General features: G+C 41.1%; 2 protein-coding genes across 2 annotated transcripts, besides 9 other annotated features; both read left to right on the top strand.

Moving 5' to 3' along the window:
* Positions 1–982: 982 nt before the first annotated feature.
* hmg1 (HMG-CoA reductase) lies at positions 983–4,581 on the top strand (the record flags this gene model as incomplete). The annotated part of the gene is made up of 4 exons (XM_001272814.1): positions 983–1,324; positions 1,392–1,757; positions 1,814–4,164; positions 4,242–4,581. The coding sequence occupies 4 exons, from the start codon at positions 983–985 to the stop codon at positions 4,579–4,581; spliced, it is 3,399 nt and encodes a 1,132-aa protein (XP_001272815.1).
* A 457-nt stretch (positions 4,582–5,038) lies between these two features.
* Positions 5,039–5,071: a microsatellite.
* Positions 5,072–6,331: 1,260 nt separating this feature from the next.
* Positions 6,332–6,353: a microsatellite.
* A 399-nt stretch (positions 6,354–6,752) lies between these two features.
* Positions 6,753–6,778: a microsatellite.
* A 121-nt stretch (positions 6,779–6,899) lies between these two features.
* Positions 6,900–9,866, top strand: ACLA_090810 (putative cell polarity protein; the record flags this gene model as incomplete). Its single annotated transcript, XM_001272813.1, has 3 exons — positions 6,900–8,195; positions 8,266–9,402; positions 9,462–9,866. The coding sequence occupies 3 exons, from the start codon at positions 6,900–6,902 to the stop codon at positions 9,864–9,866; spliced, it is 2,838 nt and encodes a 945-aa protein (XP_001272814.1).
* Positions 9,867–10,573: 707 nt separating this feature from the next.
* Positions 10,574–10,598: a microsatellite.
* Positions 10,599–10,841: 243 nt separating this feature from the next.
* Positions 10,842–10,876: a microsatellite.
* Positions 10,877–11,085: 209 nt separating this feature from the next.
* Positions 11,086–11,134: a microsatellite.
* A 96-nt stretch (positions 11,135–11,230) lies between these two features.
* Positions 11,231–11,291: a microsatellite.
* Positions 11,292–12,469: 1,178 nt separating this feature from the next.
* Positions 12,470–12,500: a microsatellite.
* A 2,617-nt stretch (positions 12,501–15,117) lies between these two features.
* Positions 15,118–15,147: a microsatellite.
* Positions 15,148–16,120: the final 973 nt, after the last annotated feature.

Below are 16,120 nucleotides of genomic sequence, written 5' to 3'. Positions count from 1 at the left end.
ACCACAAACCCAGAAAAATTGGAAGGTGATCTTGGTGTCTTTATCCAAAGGATCAAGTATCTACTAAGCATGACTAGTCACTCCCTAGTCTAATAGTAGTCAATAATAATAATAATACCAAATCAGCCCAGGCCCCCAGCGTTGGATTATTTTTCTTTGACTAAAGTACTTGGGTCTATCTAGTACTTGGGTCTCCCCCACTCCCTTATTATTGTTCTTTTCTGCTCTTCCGCTCTTTTCTCTTTCCTGTGTTCATCACACTCCAGTTTTCGCTCCAGAAATCTAACTGTACTGTCGAGTTCAACCTCGCTGGGATCTTCGTTTAGTGGTTTCTTCTTCTTCTTCTTTTTTTTTTTTTTTTTATAAACCCAGGAGCCTGGAACACGCAGCTGCAGTGATCCACGGTGCTTGTGGCGGTGCTTTAGGCCGCAAAATTCAAGTCGGAATTACTTAATTCCTTCGCGAGCCACAGTTCGCCCTTTCACTCCAATCTCAGGGGGGAATCGAAGGCCAAAGAGATAGGCAAGGGAAGAACAGGAAGGTAAAGAAGAAAAGACAAAAAAAAAAGGAGTTACCGAAGACTCGAATTGGTCTTTCTGGAGTCAATCCAACTCCTGTTCAACCTGTGGGTAAGCTACCTCCATGATCTTCCTGAGATATATCTACGTTCTCTCTGTCTGGACTTGGTATCTTGGAAAATTAATTTAAGCTGACCGCATCGAATGTCGTCGTCTTCCATCTAGAGTCGTCCCTCCACCAAACTTCCCGATTTCCCCAGTTTTCCAACTCATGTCACCGTCTTCTTCGCGAAATTGAATTTTTTGACATCATTCGGCCTTCATTGAGCGACGTTTTGTGCGCGAAATTGAGACAGTACGAGGCGGTAATATCCTGCAGGGGTTCACCCTGTGGACGGTCACCTTCCCTTTAAACCGAGGCCTACACCGCCTGTCTCAATTCATCCCTCTCTCTGCACATCATAATGGCGACTTCTCTCATCACAAGGAAGTTTCGCTCGGCGGACGCAGATAGCGATGCTCAGCCGGGGTGGTTGAAGCGTCAGGTCACCGGCGCTCTGCAATCTATTTCCAGCCATGCCTGCCAGCACCCCATCCACACCATTGTGGTCATTGCGTTGCTCGCCAGTACAACCTATGTCGGTCTTCTTGAAGGAAGTCTTTTCGACAGTGTCCGGAATTCTCGAAGCATTGCCGGTCAAGTGGATGTGGATACCTTACTCCAGGGCAGTCGGAGTCTCCGATTGGGAGAGAGTACATCTTGGAAATGGCAGGTCGAGGACGCTTCGGCCGATCAGGATTTTACAGTATGACCTCCTTTCTAGACCTCTTGGTACTAGCGATCCCTAGTTTGACTAACCGCCAATCGCCTAGGCTGCCCACCATCTCGCGTTGACCACCTTCATTTTCTCGGATTCCTTGTCCAAGTCATCTTCGATTGCCCCTGTCGCCGCAGAAGTGCCAATTCCGTCGAATGCTTCTGCTCAGCCAGTGCCGGATACCCCGAACCTGTTCTCTCCGTTCTCCCACGATTCGTCTCTCGCTTTCACTCTTCCATTCGGTCAGGTCCACCAGTTCCTGAAGTCAGTGCAGGAGATTCCCGACTCCTCAGCTGACGGAGTCGACGGAGAACAAAAGAAATGGATCATGCGGGCTGCTCGTGGCCCCGCCTACGGCTCGGGAAGCGCTATCAAGCTTTGGTTGACAGATGCATGGGGTTCTTTCGTTGATCTGGTCAAGGTACGTTTTTGGAGCCTACACATAGGTTTTGCTGAGAGATTTGCTAATTTCCGTAGCACGCCGAAACAATTGACATTGTAATCATGACTCTGGGTTATCTCTCGATGCATCTTAGCTTTGTCTCCCTTTTCTTCTCGATGCGCCGTTTGGGTTCGAAATTTTGGCTGGCCGCGACTGTCCTATTCTCGGGCGCATTCGCCTTTCTGTTTGGTCTTCTGGTAACCACAAAGCTTGGAGTCCCGATCAACGTTCTCTTGCTGTCTGAAGGCCTTCCATTTCTGGTTGTCACCATTGGCTTTGAAAAACCCATCCTTCTGACCAGAGCTGTTCTCAACGCGGCGGTGGACAACAAGCGGCAAGTGTCCAGAACTGGCTCCGGTCGGGCCTCGAGCACAACCAAATCCATTCAAGATTCCATTCAGATTGCAATCAAGGAACAAGGTTTCGACATCATCCGTGACTACTGCATTGAAATTGCCATCCTTGTTGCTGGTGCCTCTTCTGGAGTCCAGGGTGGGCTGAGACAGTTCTGCTTCCTCGCGGCATGGATTCTTTTCTTCGACTGCGTTCTGCTCTTCACCTTCTACACCACAATTCTCTGCATCAAGCTTGAGATCACCCGTATCAAGCGCCACATTACTCTTCGCAAGGCTCTAGAGGAAGATGGAATCACCCACCGTGTGGCAGAAAATGTCGCTTCGAGCAACGATTGGCCCCAGACTGGATCCGATAGCAGCAATGAGACTAGCGTTTTCGGCCGGAAGCTCAGATCAGACAGTGTCCGGCGATTCAAGATCCTGATGGTTGGTGGTTTCGTCCTGATCAACGTGGTTAACCTGTCCGCCATCCCCTTCCGCAACTCAACCCAGAGTGTTGGACTGCCTATCCTGTCCCGCGTCTCCAACGTTTTCGCCCCTACGCCAATCGATCCTTTCAAGGTCGCTGAGAACGGCCTTGACTCGGTCTATGTCTCTGCCAAGAGCCAGATGATGGAAACCGTTGTGACTGTCGTCCCCCCCATCAAGTACAAACTCGAATACCCTTCTGTGCACTACGCCGCGCCAGGAGAGCAACGTACCTTTGATATTGAGTACGCTGACCAGTTCCTTGATGCCTTTGGCGGAAGAGTCATTGAGAGCCTTCTGAAGAGCATCGAAGATCCGATCATCAGTAAATGGATCATTGCTGCGTTGACTCTGAGCATCATCCTGAACGGTTATTTGTTCAATGCCGCCCGGTGGAGTATCAAGGAACCCGAGACTGCTCCTACCGCCCCCCAAGAAGCCGTGATCGAGCCCAAGAAGGAATACCCCAAGATCGATCTGAATCCTGATGCACCCAAGCGGAGCCCGGAGGAGTGCGAGGAGCTGTTAAAAGCCAAGCGAGCTGCCTACATGACTGATGAAGAACTTATTGAGCTTTCCTTGCGTGGCAAGATTCCCGGTTATGCGTTGGAGAAGACTATGGAGAACGAAGAGCTTCTGAGCCGTGTGGATGCTTTCACCAGAGCTGTCAAGATTCGCCGATCAGTCGTTGCTCGTACCCCTGCTACCTCCGCCGTCACCAGCTCTTTGGAAAGCTCAAAGCTCCCCTACAAGGATTACAACTATGCGCTGGTCCATGGTGCTTGCTGCGAGAATGTCATTGGTTACTTGCCCTTGCCCCTCGGAGTTGCCGGTCCTCTGACCATCGATGGCCAAAGCTACTTTATCCCCATGGCCACCACTGAGGGTGTGTTAGTTGCCAGTGCCAGCCGAGGTGCCAAGGCCATCAACGCCGGTGGTGGCGCGGTGACTGTTCTCACCGGCGATGGTATGACTCGTGGTCCTTGTGTTGGTTTCCCCACACTTGCGCGTGCGGCTGCTGCCAAAGTTTGGATTGATTCTGAAGAGGGCCGAAGTATTCTTACTGCCGCTTTCAACTCGACCAGTCGGTTCGCTCGTCTTCAGCACCTGAAGACTGCCCTTGCCGGTACATATCTGTACATTCGATTCAAGACGACGACGGGTGATGCTATGGGTATGAACATGATCTCCAAGGGTGTTGAAAAGGCCCTTCATATCATGGCCACTGAGTGCGGTTTTGACGACATGGCCACGATCTCTGTTTCTGGAAACTTCTGTACTGACAAGAAGGCTGCCGCTATCAATTGGATTGACGGCCGTGGCAAGTCTGTTGTCGCAGAGGCTATCATCCCTGGTGACGTTGTTCGTAACGTGCTCAAGAGTGATGTGGACGCGCTTGTTGAGCTGAACACCAGCAAGAACCTGATCGGAAGTGCTATGGCTGGAAGCGTTGGTGGATTCAATGCGCATGCCTCGAACATTGTCACTGCCATCTTCTTGGCGACGGGACAGGATCCCGCGCAGAACGTTGAGAGCAGCAACTGTATCACAACCATGAGAAAGTAAGCCGTCCCACTTTGCCGGTTCCACACCCTATGTTACTCCTGGACTCTTATGCTGACAAATTGACTTCTTGCAGCATCAATGGCAACCTCCAAATTGCCGTGTCGATGCCTTCCATCGAAGTTGGAACCATCGGTGGTGGCACCATTCTCGAAGGACAGTCGGCCATGCTTGACCTGCTTGGCGTCCGTGGCTCTCACCCCACGAATCCGGGTGACAATGCTCGCCAGCTTGCTCGGATCGTCGCCGCTGCTGTTCTTGCGGGAGAGCTGAGCTTGTGCTCTGCACTTGCTGCCGGACATCTTGTCAGGGCGCACATGGCGCATAACCGTAGCGCCGCACCGACGCGGTCGTCGACGCCGGTCTCGGCCGCCGTTGGTGCCGCTCGGGGCTTGACCATGACCGCTATGAAATGAAGAACGACGTGAACATTTGACGCACTTGGGAGTCTGTGCACCTTGGCATACTTGCCTCGTCGGAGAATGCGGTTAAGGTTTTAGCAATGACCGCCACGCTCGCACCCGCAGCGTGGCTCACAACATTCTCTTCACTCTCCCCGCCCCGTCTTAATGATACCCTCTGGATCTCATGGCAACAGTCTTTTACAGGAGCTTTGGATTAGCTCATGATTGCTTGGAGGGGACTATGCTGTTTGATTACGGTATCCCTTCTCCTCTGCTGCGACAGCCCCTTCATGAGGGGTTGGGAGCGATGAAAACTTGTTGACAAGGAGGCATGGAGTGGGAGTCGGATCTGGGAGACCTGTATAGAAATATCGAGGACTGATCTTGTAATAATTGAAATGAATGAACGAGTGAGCTTTATTATTCGCGTATCGTCAGAATCTCACAGGACATGCAATTCGGGTACGAGTATTATTATTATTACTATTACTATTAATATTATGTATTGAAACGGCACGTTATCATCAGTGGTAACGGAGCCAAGCCGACCGGTCTGGACTCCTAACAGTGTCGACTCCGTAAGGACTAAGCTTAAGGCCCATAGCAATTTTAGCAGCGAGAGTTCGTTTCATGCAGGCTGCAACTTGAATGCCTATATGGACCTGGTTGAGATGAGATGAACAAGAGACAGAACACGCATATATTTCATTTCCCTAGGTAGCATAGACTAGAGATGGAAGTATCTTCTCTTCAGCCATGTATAAGTATGTATATTGGTGCAGGCACCGAGTATGCAAGTGGCAAGCTGACCTGCGGTGTCCTCTCTGTCGTTGAATAAAATAGATAGTTACAGGGGGAAGACACCTTTTGTGAGTTGTGACTGACACGAATGTACTCCGTAGATAGTAGCCTTTTTAGGAGAGAGAGAATCGTGAATCGTCTCGAGCTGTCCCTCTGTCAATCCCCAAAGAGGCAAAGAAAATTATTGTCCGAATTCGGGACCTTTGGTGCCTCAAAATTTGGTCTTTGTTAGGAGTGCCTGTCGCTTCCTCCCCCCTTTTTTTTTCTTCCCTTTTAACTCTTTCTCTCTCTCTTTCGTGATTGTCGTCAAAGCGAGCATGGCACTCACTCGGCTGCTGATTGCCTCCACGTAGACTACTAACTAACTGGATAGATACCTAGCCTAGGCATCGGTTCCTGGGGGCCTGTGGACTGTGGAGAAGGGGATGCTGATTTGGTGTTCCGGAATTTTTACTAAGGCTTTCTGGTGGGAGGCTAGGAGGTATGTTCCACGTCCAGATGATGGCGATAGTGATACTATCAATGAAGACAATTTAATTTATCTTTTTATGCTGGAATACTTCAGTATATCCTTTGATCATTCCAGCATGGGGACTTGAACTGGGCCTGCATTTATAGCTTGCTTCCATTACTGGATGTAAGGTACCTAAACCACCGATTTCAATACGTGTATCGATCCTGCACCGTTTGATACCTACCTTGGCTACCTTAGTAGTACCTTACCTACACTCTGCATCGTGATCACAGTGGAAAGTTACCGGTTCCCAGATGGTACCTGAACCTGACAGTGCTGTTCCGTGGCTCATAACTGTATTTCATCCCATTCGTTGTTTTGTCCTCTGTTGGCCCCGTTTCCTTCTCTCTCCCCCAAGTGACTGACCTAGTACTACTGTACTACAAGTGACTTAGTAGTTAGTAGTATAGTACTACTAGTGCTCACTCTTTACTCTTTACTCTTTAGTCTCTCTCTCTCTCTCTCTCTCCCCTTGAAGAAGTCGGGATTGCTTGCATTTCTCTCTCACGGCTATTGCTTCCACTCGTCTTTTCTTGTCTTTTCTGTCCTTATCATCATTTTTTTTCCCCCTTAGGTTATCATTGTTGTGTTGAAAGGCGGTCCTTTATTTTTTTCTTCTTCACCATCTTCTTCGTCTTTATTTTTCCCTCCCTCCCTCGTGCGCCGAAGGAGTCCAATTCCATTCCTTGCTGCTAGGTCTTGTGCTTGATTGTCGGCCCCTTCTCTCCTTTTCATTCCATGCCTTGCTGCCGTATCTAATTTTCGAGTCGCCTCAAACCTCCTTTATCTGAGCCACGATCGAGGCCCTTATCGTACCTCTATCTTGCCGAGTCCGAAACCACTGTCGACGGTGTATGTTTTTGTCGCGATCGATCAATCAATCAATCAATCAATATATCCGAATACATGGAATTGGCTTCCGTTCCCTTGTTCCTGTCTGTAAAGTACTAAGCCACGAGCACCACGAGCCAGCGCTTGGCAGAACCGACGCGATAACATCCCATCTCGGCCCCATATGAATCCGAACCCAGGAACCATGTCGCCTGTCTCCGTGGACGGCAGTGACTGGTCCGGGATCAACCAATACCAGAAATCCGAACCCCCGTTCTCTCCCACTTTTTCGAATCGCGGAAATCTAGCGACCCCTCCGACATCAGGCGTTTCCAGCGGGCTGGCCCCCAATGGCGCAGGCGCGCCAAATGGGTCTGCAAGCGGTGTGAGCGACTCGGGGAATCCGTCGCCTCCGAGTTCCGTAGCGGCGCGGTCGAGCAATGGAACCCTGGCGGAGGATCGCGGTAAACGCCAGAAGAAGATGGAGGAGTTCCTAGGGCAACACTACGTCGCGCTGAGAAGATTTCTCAATGCGCCTTATCGAGATGACAGGGGGAACAACAAGTCGAATAAGGCCCGAGATAAACTGCTGCGGCTCTCGGCCACCCAGTTCCACGAGCTCAGTACCGATGTCTACGATGAACTGCTCCGTCGACAGCAGGCCATGCCACCTTCTGGACGACCGGGTCCTCCACGTCCCGACGTGCCACCGTTCCTTCCCCCGCGGGAAGATTTTCACGAGAAACGCAACCAAGCACGACAGAAACTCGCCTCTCTCCACCATGGACGGTTCAGAGACTTGGCGACAGATGTCTTCTGCGAGCTGGAACGACGGTTCCCCCAGTTCCCAGCGCGCGAATCTCGCAGGGCGAGTCCTGCTCCAAGTCTACACGGGCGGCCGTCGAACGGCTATCCCCCCAACGGGTACGGCCCCAATGGGTACCCTCCACCGCCAGGCAGTCGGCGCTCCCAGTCTCGGGGTCCACCGGGCCGCACGGGCATGGGATATCCGTCCGGTGGCCCGCCTGGCAGTCCCATGGCTGGATATCCTCCCCGTCAAGGATCCTTGGGTGGGGCATCATCAGTAAACGGCGACTCGGGCCCGCAAGCCAAATCTTTCCAGAGTAATACTATTGTTCCCAACAAGAGCACAATGGTGGAGGATGATGACGATGCGGTCGGCACGGAGGACGATTATGATGCCCGAAGCGATGCGTTCGCTCTAGATGGGGTTTTGCAAAGCAGAAGAGGTACTACGACAACATTAGGCGAGGGAGAAAGGAAGCTTTTGGCAGAGACACAGTCCCAGGCATCGGCATTGCAGGATCATGTGAGCAAGTTAGAAGAGTTGCTCAAACAAAAAGATCAAGAGCTCTCCAAGTATCAGGCAGAGCAGGGAAAGGTGGACAAACTTGAGGAGCTAATCAGGTCAAAAGAGAAGGAAATCTCAAAGTATCAAGAAGAGCATGAGAAGTCGCAGGTAAGCAAAAATCTTGGGAGTCGTACGGACCCCTATGTTGGTATTCTCGGCTTTCTAACACGCGGAACAGGTAACAAGCGCGGAGAAAGAGGAGTGGGAAGCCCTCAGGATGGATCTTCAGAGTAAAATCTCCCAGGCGGAGAATCTGAACAGCTCTCTCCAGCTTGAGTTGGAGAAGGTACGAACGGAGCACGATGCCACAGAACGAGATCTTCGCAGCCAACTCAGCGAGGCATCGCGACAAAGTGTTGGCGACGTGGAGCTCCAAGCCCGTTTTGCTGAATTGGAGGTCAAGCACCAGAGTCTCCAGGCCGAGTTACAGGAACAACAGCAGGTGACAGAGGAGGTCAAGCGAGAAGCATCCGCATTTTTGATGGAAATGAAGGCCTTGACGGAGCAAAGCCATTCTAAATGGGAGCATGAAGAGCGACTGTCAGGCGAGGTTCAACGGCTGGAGGAAGAAGTCAAACAATGGAAGAGCCGGTATGCCAAAGCTAAAACTCAGCTTCGACATCTTCGGGCAGCTTCTGGTGACATATCAGATTCGCATCCCGGCCTTGGCAGAGTGGTGCCTGAGGATGAAGAATTCATGCAGGAACGGGGGTTGGTCAGGGACATACATGTTACCAGGTTCCAGATTTCCATCGACGAGTTGCTCCGTACCGCACGATCCGACGAGCATCAACTTGTCATGAACCAGATCAACGGTGTCATTCTCGCAGTCCGGCAGGTTCTTCGGGATATTGAGATGACCCAAGACCCTGCAGATGGACTAGCTGCTCTGCGGACTAAAGCCACACGCAGGGTGTCTGCGACGGCCAACAATATGATCACTGCCGCTAAGAACTTCGTCCGATCGAACGGCCTCTCACCCGTCTCGCTTCTGGATGCTGCTGCCTCACACTTATCAACTGCGGTCATTGAGCTCGTCCGTCTCGTGAAAATGCGCCCCACCCCGGCCGAGGAGCTCAACGACGAGGATGAAGAGGAGCGAGAACAGTTTTCACAGATGAAATCTCCTGACTACTTTAGCGTTGCCCCCAGTCATAGTCGGATGAGCAATAATGGGTCCATTTACAGCGTCATGAGCCCTCCCTCAAATCATTCTCGAAATGGAACAGCTTCCCATTTTGAGACTGGATTGTCCAACGGCATTACACCAACTCCACAGCGGAAACCTGACGACCATGAGCTTCAGGAATTGAAGGTGAGATAATCTGTGATCCCACATTATATTGGAAGAATTGCCACTAAATGAGCTTACAGATTTACGTCGAAGACCAAACAGACGGCCTCGTCCAGTCCATCCAGGCCCTTGTCGCCAGCATTCGAGCCGAAGACGGAATGACAGCCATTCGCACTCATATCTCCGCCATCTCCTCCGTTGTTTCCAATGTCACCTCATCCACCGAACATCTCATCAACAAACCCAACATGAGCTCGTCTCTGAGAGAGCGCTCTGGCCCCATCCTTCAATCGCTCGGCCACCACCGGGCCCGTCTCATGGAGGCAGCGAACGAGGGCGACGATGCCATTGACATCTCAGAGCTTCGACAAGTCACCAAGAAGTTCCCGCCCATCGCATTTGAGATTGCGAGGGAAACAAAGGAGTTGGTCCACCGACTCGATCTCACTGATGACAATGATTCCGAAGAGGACGACTTCCGGTGATTTTCGATAACGACATAGGCATGTGTAGCTTGGCTTCTCAACCGAGCCTTTTCCACATTCAACTCATCTTTTTTCAATCCTTATTCTTTTGGCCATCTAGCACTGGTGTCTTTCACTCCCGTTGATCGACCCGGCTGCCATCTATGAGCTGTCAATCTTGCAGCTTTTCTATACCTATCATGCATGACAATGAGCGACCATGTGACATGAGATATTCTATTTACTGGAGCCTCATAACTTTCTTCTTCATCTTTCTTGCCTACATCTTATCGTCGCCGACTTGATGTATCATAGTTGATCTGATTGTAAGCTTCACTTCTTGTACAGCGCCTTTTTTCTTCTCTTCACCGCTGTTCTCCTTGATTAGCGTTTTCTTTTCCTCCATAATCTCGTGTCGCATGCCCTCCGGATTTTTTTTTTTTTTTGCCCCTTTCTACAGGTTGTCTTGACGCCCCTGCTGGTTGTTTGTGTTTGGAATCCTATTTATCTTTGACTTCTTTGTATTTAGACATTTATTTCCCCTATTTCTTCATCTTGGCCTGAGGATTTTGCGCAATGGAGAGATTCTCCAGAGAAACAATAATGAATGACAGAATATCGTCATCTTCCATGACACTCTCTAAGCCTAGGTAGAGTGCCACTGTAGATGACTACTGATGTTGGTAATCAGCACGTGACGCAGCACCCAGCTCTCCCCAGACCGAATTCCGCAATCCGCAATCCGCAATCCGCTTCCCTTCCGGCTGTGCTGCTTTCAGGTGGTTGCAGGTTGGATGAGCTCATAATTTTACTCCAGTGAGTGGTAAATCTATAAATTATAAGAATAAGTCATATAATGCTTATATAACCTCAGAAAAAATTTTATCTTACATCACCTCTTTCTAAACCTTATACTATACCACTATCAACATAACTATGGCTTAAATTACTAAAAAGATAATTATTTATTACTTAAAAACTATCTTATTATTACTTAGGATATAGATAGCTAATAGGATAATAATAGCTAAGATATAAGTAGTACTTAGAGATAGTAGTAAAGAGTATATTATAATTACTAAAATATAAGATAGTAAGAACTTATATTATTACTTCTAAGTACTTAGAAACTAATTTTTAATTACTTATAGAATAATAAGAGAAAGATTATTATCTATTATAGAGAGATTTTTTACTATATTCCTAATTACTCTAAGAGATAGATAAGTAGTTATTAATTACTTAATAATTACTTAATAACTATTTATAAACTACTTAATAACTACTTAGTAAAAATATACTTTAATAAATAATCTCTAATCTTACCTATATCTATATAAATTAATAAAGGCCTAACTTAAAGAAGGAAATACTAGTAGCTAGGTTAAATAAATAGATATTAACTAAATAATAAGTATATTATATAATTAAATTAATTTATAAATACTTACTAACTACTTATAAACTACTTAGAATAGTATAATAAATTATTTAGTAATATAAATATAACTTTAGCTACTTTTATTACTATTACTATAAAATTAAATATAATTTTATAATAGCCTTTAAAGCCCCCCCTCCCCTATAAGAAAGATAGCTCTATAAGTATTTTCTAACTATTTATAAACTACTTTCTAAGTAGTTACTAACTACTTAGATCTATATTATATATATAAGATAATAGATAGTAAATCTTAGGTAGAAAGTTCCCTATAGCCCCTATAAGAAGTATAAGAACTATTATAAGGATATTAATTAGTATACTTATTTTCTTCTTTTTAATTATAGAGATTTAATATCTACTCTTATTTATTCTACTTCTATATCTACTTTATTATAAGCTTAGAGACTATATATTCTATATAATAATAAAGATATAGAGGAGACTAAAAAGAAGATAAAAAAAGAATTAAATAAAGAAAGTAATAAAGATAGTATATTATCTACTCTTTCTAATCTTAGTATTAAAGCTAAGAAGGAAGAAGAATATTAGCTAGGATATAATAAGAGATCTAAAGAGATTAAAGAAGCTAAGAATACTAAGAAGATAGAGAATATAGTTAAGACTAAGACTAAGTAGTAATTAATTTTAAAATACTTAGTAATTACTTAGCTAGTTCTTATATTAGGATAATAAATAATAATTATAAGATATAAGAGAGGTAAATTCACTATAAAATATAGCTTTAAAATATCTTATAACTACTTAGAAAGTACTTAGAAAGAATATATTATAAGTTTAATATATTAGTACTAAATTAATAACTAAGATATATAATCTTAATATATCTAAGGTACACTATAACTTAATATACTTAAGTACTTAATAAGTACTTAACCTAATTACTATATCTAGTATACTATAGCTTAATATTCCTAAGTACTTAATAACTACTTACTAAGTACTTAACCTAATTACTAGGAGTGCTAAATTAAATATGATATTATTATTATAGAGGAATATTTAACTCTAATTACTTTTAAACTACTTTAGAAGTACTTAGAAACTACTTAATCTATATTAAGAAGTCTCTCTAATTTATATTTACTACTTTATAAGATTTAGTTCTAATCTTTTATTCTTAAGCTACTATAAGTAAATTTCTTCCTCCTATTTCTTTATTTTAATTTTAAGCTTCTTTAATTTAAGCTTCTATTATCTCTACTCTATATTTATTATATTTATTAAGATAATATAGTAAAAAGAATAGCTAGGGCTAAATACTTAGTAAGTAGCTAGTAGATACTTCCTAAATAATTAAAAAGTACTTATCTTAACCTTCTTATTTAGGATAGAGATTATTAAGAATTAATCTAGGTATTACCTCTTCTTAATTCTAATATACTTTATATTTTAGTAATATCTAAAGAGTCTAACTAGTAGTATTTCTAGCTCCTTAAAAAAGTAGTTAGTAACTACTTTAAAACTACTTAGTAAGTACTTAATAAATATTAATATACTTTCTTAACTTATATAATAGAGGTAATTTACCTTTATATTTAATATTTAATATAAATAGTAAATATTTAACTTAGAAAAGTTCTTATATTATAAGATATCTTCCTAATTAAGCTTTACTAAACTAAATTAAAGTTTAGTACTTAATAAGTAGTTCCTAAGTATTTAGAAAGTACTTACTTCTTAACTACTTCTACTAATATAAGATATTTCCCTAAAGTATATAACTTCTAATATAATTACTTAATAGTATTAGTATAATTTCATAATAAATTAAAATAATAAGACTAAATTTAAGAGTATACTCTATTTAAGCCTATTTTAATTACTTAGCTCTTTTTCTATTATACCTAATTTTAAATATTTAGACTTTTATATTCTAAAAGTAGTTAGTAGGTATTTCCTAAGTAGTTAGTAAGTAATTTATAACTAATTAAAAGTTCTAGTAGTTTATTATAGTCCTCTTTAGATAGATAGTCTAGAAGACTTATTATATAGCTCTAAAGAAGGCTTCTCTAGCTTCTTATACTAATAGTCTTTAAAATTAAATATTAGAAATAGATATAATAAAATAGTAAAATATACTCTAACTACTATATTACATCCTAATATAGAGAATTAACCTTAAAGAGATATTACCTAAGGCCTAAGTACTTAGTAAGTAGTATTTAATTACTTATTAATATATTATTTTAAGTCTATATCTATTATAATCTTATATATCCTAGTACTATAGAGATAATTAAAGAATATTAACTATCCTAGAATACTTTCTACTAAGGAGAAAACCCTTTTAAATAATAGATAATATTCTTTAATAGAATTAAAGCTTATAAAGATATAAAATAAGATAATAACTAAGAGAAGTACTTAGTAAGTACTCTCTAACTACTTAGAAAGTACTTATTTTTTAACTAATTAAATAGAAATATTATAAAAAGGACCTTATTTATCTCTTTTAAGTAAATATATTTAAAAGATATATCTACTTTAAAAGAAGATAGTATTATAAGTAGTTAAATTTACTCTTTATATATATAAAGAATTATAATTTCTTATAAATTATAGAATATCCTCTAGATATATATCTAAGAGCTATAAATACTTAGAAATTACTTTAAGACTACTTATAAAGTACTTATCTTTATATATAGATTAATTCCTTAGAGAAATATTAGACTATTTATATCTTATCTATTTAGATATAAAAGAAGCTGTTACTTCTAAATAACTATAGTAATTTAATCTTTATTATAGAAACTCTTATAAATATCTATTAATATAGAAGTATTATACTTCTTATAGAAGGCTTTAAGCTAAGGATTTTAAAGAAATTAAGCTATTAAGTACTTAGTAAATACTATATAAGTACTTAGGAACTACTTACTAGTTATTAAGCTAGGGTCCTAGATCTCCTAGATAATCTATCTTACTACTTATAGAATATATTTAGGAGGCTTAGTAGATAGGGGTAGAAGATACTAATAAATACTATATAAGATAAATAGAATATATAGATATTAGGAAATATCTATAGGGACTAAAATATTAAAGATAATATTATAAGGAGTATACTTTAGGTATCTAGAGCCTTATAGATAATTATAATCTAAACTAGTTAGAAAGTACTCTTATAGGAGTTATTAAGTACTTAATAAGTACTTATTATAGAACTTTTACTAAGATACTAGTAGCTTAAAGACACTATATTCTTTAGACTAAGATATAATATCTTTATTAAAAAGCTTCTCTAAGAAATTAAAATTAATAGAAGTATATTCTTAAACTACTCTATAATAATATTTTATTATAATATTAGCTATTTTATTTATATATCTAATATAAGGTATATAATTTCTAAAAATATTCTAAAGTAGTTAGTAAGTACTTAGTAAATACTTAGAAAGTGCTTAAACTATACTAATTATTAATATTTTTTAAATATTAGCTTATATAATAGGAGCTATAATATATAATCTAATCCCCTCTTAAATAAGCTAAGTTTAGAGTAATAATAGCTATTAAGTAATTAATAAATAATTAAGAAGTACTTATAAACTACTTATCTATAGATATTCTATTTCTAAATATTAGATTTAAGAATCTAGATTAATCTCTAAGATTCTTAAATTCTTTTCTAAATACTCTTATCTACTAAGGTATAATAATAAGAAAGAAGAGATAGACTAAGATATTTATAAGCTAGAATATTTAAGTACTTCTATATTTATTTTTTTACTAAATATAATAGGAAAGATAAATAAATATTATATTTTCTCTAGCTAAAGATCTGCTTCTAAGTATATTAAATTTAAGTAGTTTATAAGTAGTTTATAAGTAGTTAAAAAATACTATATAAGTTAGTCTTTTTATATCTCTTATATTATTTACTTTATTTTATTCTATGTATATTATATAACTAGAATAATATATATATAACTAAGAATATAGCTAATAGGATACTTAGGGAGATTATTAATATACTTAGTCTTTAATATTATAAGAGTAGAGATTTTTATATTAATAAGAGAAATTAATAGATATTAATCCTAAGTAGTTAGTAATTAGTTAGTAACTACTTAAAAAATACTTATATTAACTATACTTTATTACTTTATATTATATCTTCTAGCTAGTTAAATAGACTATGATTTAGTATAGAGCTTAATTAAATTAATACTATATTTATAGGGTTAAGTCTTAGCTACCTCTATAATTAATAAATTAATTATGAAGTAGTTACTAAGTACTTAAATAAGTATTTAAAATATTTACTATACTAGAATTTTAGATAGAATAGTAATTTATTATATAGATTATATAAGCTATAAATACTTATTAATAGTCTTAGTAGTCATATATACAGGGTATGGCTTATATAAGCAGTCCAGACTGCTCATGTGAGCTGTGTACACTGCTTTTGGTTACCTCTCTTTTAGCCTGTCATTACATAATCAAGTTTTCCGATCCATACCTCTTTCGGCTCCTGCCTGCTCTAGTTTTTCTCTCCCTGTCTGCTGTTGTATCTCAAAGCTGGTTCTAACTGCTCTCCCATACAGCACGTCACTATCCCCGGCTCTCATCAGCTTTCATCATCAATTCAACGTAAGTAGCACTCCCTGACTTCAGAAAGGAACATCCAAATCACTAGGAGGCTTGATTGAAGTTTGAACGAGCTCGGTGTATTCCGGTGCTGGCCTGCTCGGGGTAGCTCGAATGCTAGCTACCTACCTCAAGAGAGCTTCCTCCCTGCAGCGGAGTGCATTTGTGAGGCCTGAGGCCTGCGGCCAGCGGCTCCCGGAAGGGATTACCTAAT

This window comes from Aspergillus clavatus, genomic scaffold (genome assembly GCF_000002715.2).
Source record: "Aspergillus clavatus NRRL 1 1099423829798 genomic scaffold, whole genome shotgun sequence".
NCBI lineage: Eukaryota > Fungi > Ascomycota > Eurotiomycetes > Eurotiales > Aspergillaceae > Aspergillus > Aspergillus clavatus.
Note: the sequence above shows the minus strand (reverse complement) of the source record. Positions and strands in the feature narration are given on the sequence as shown.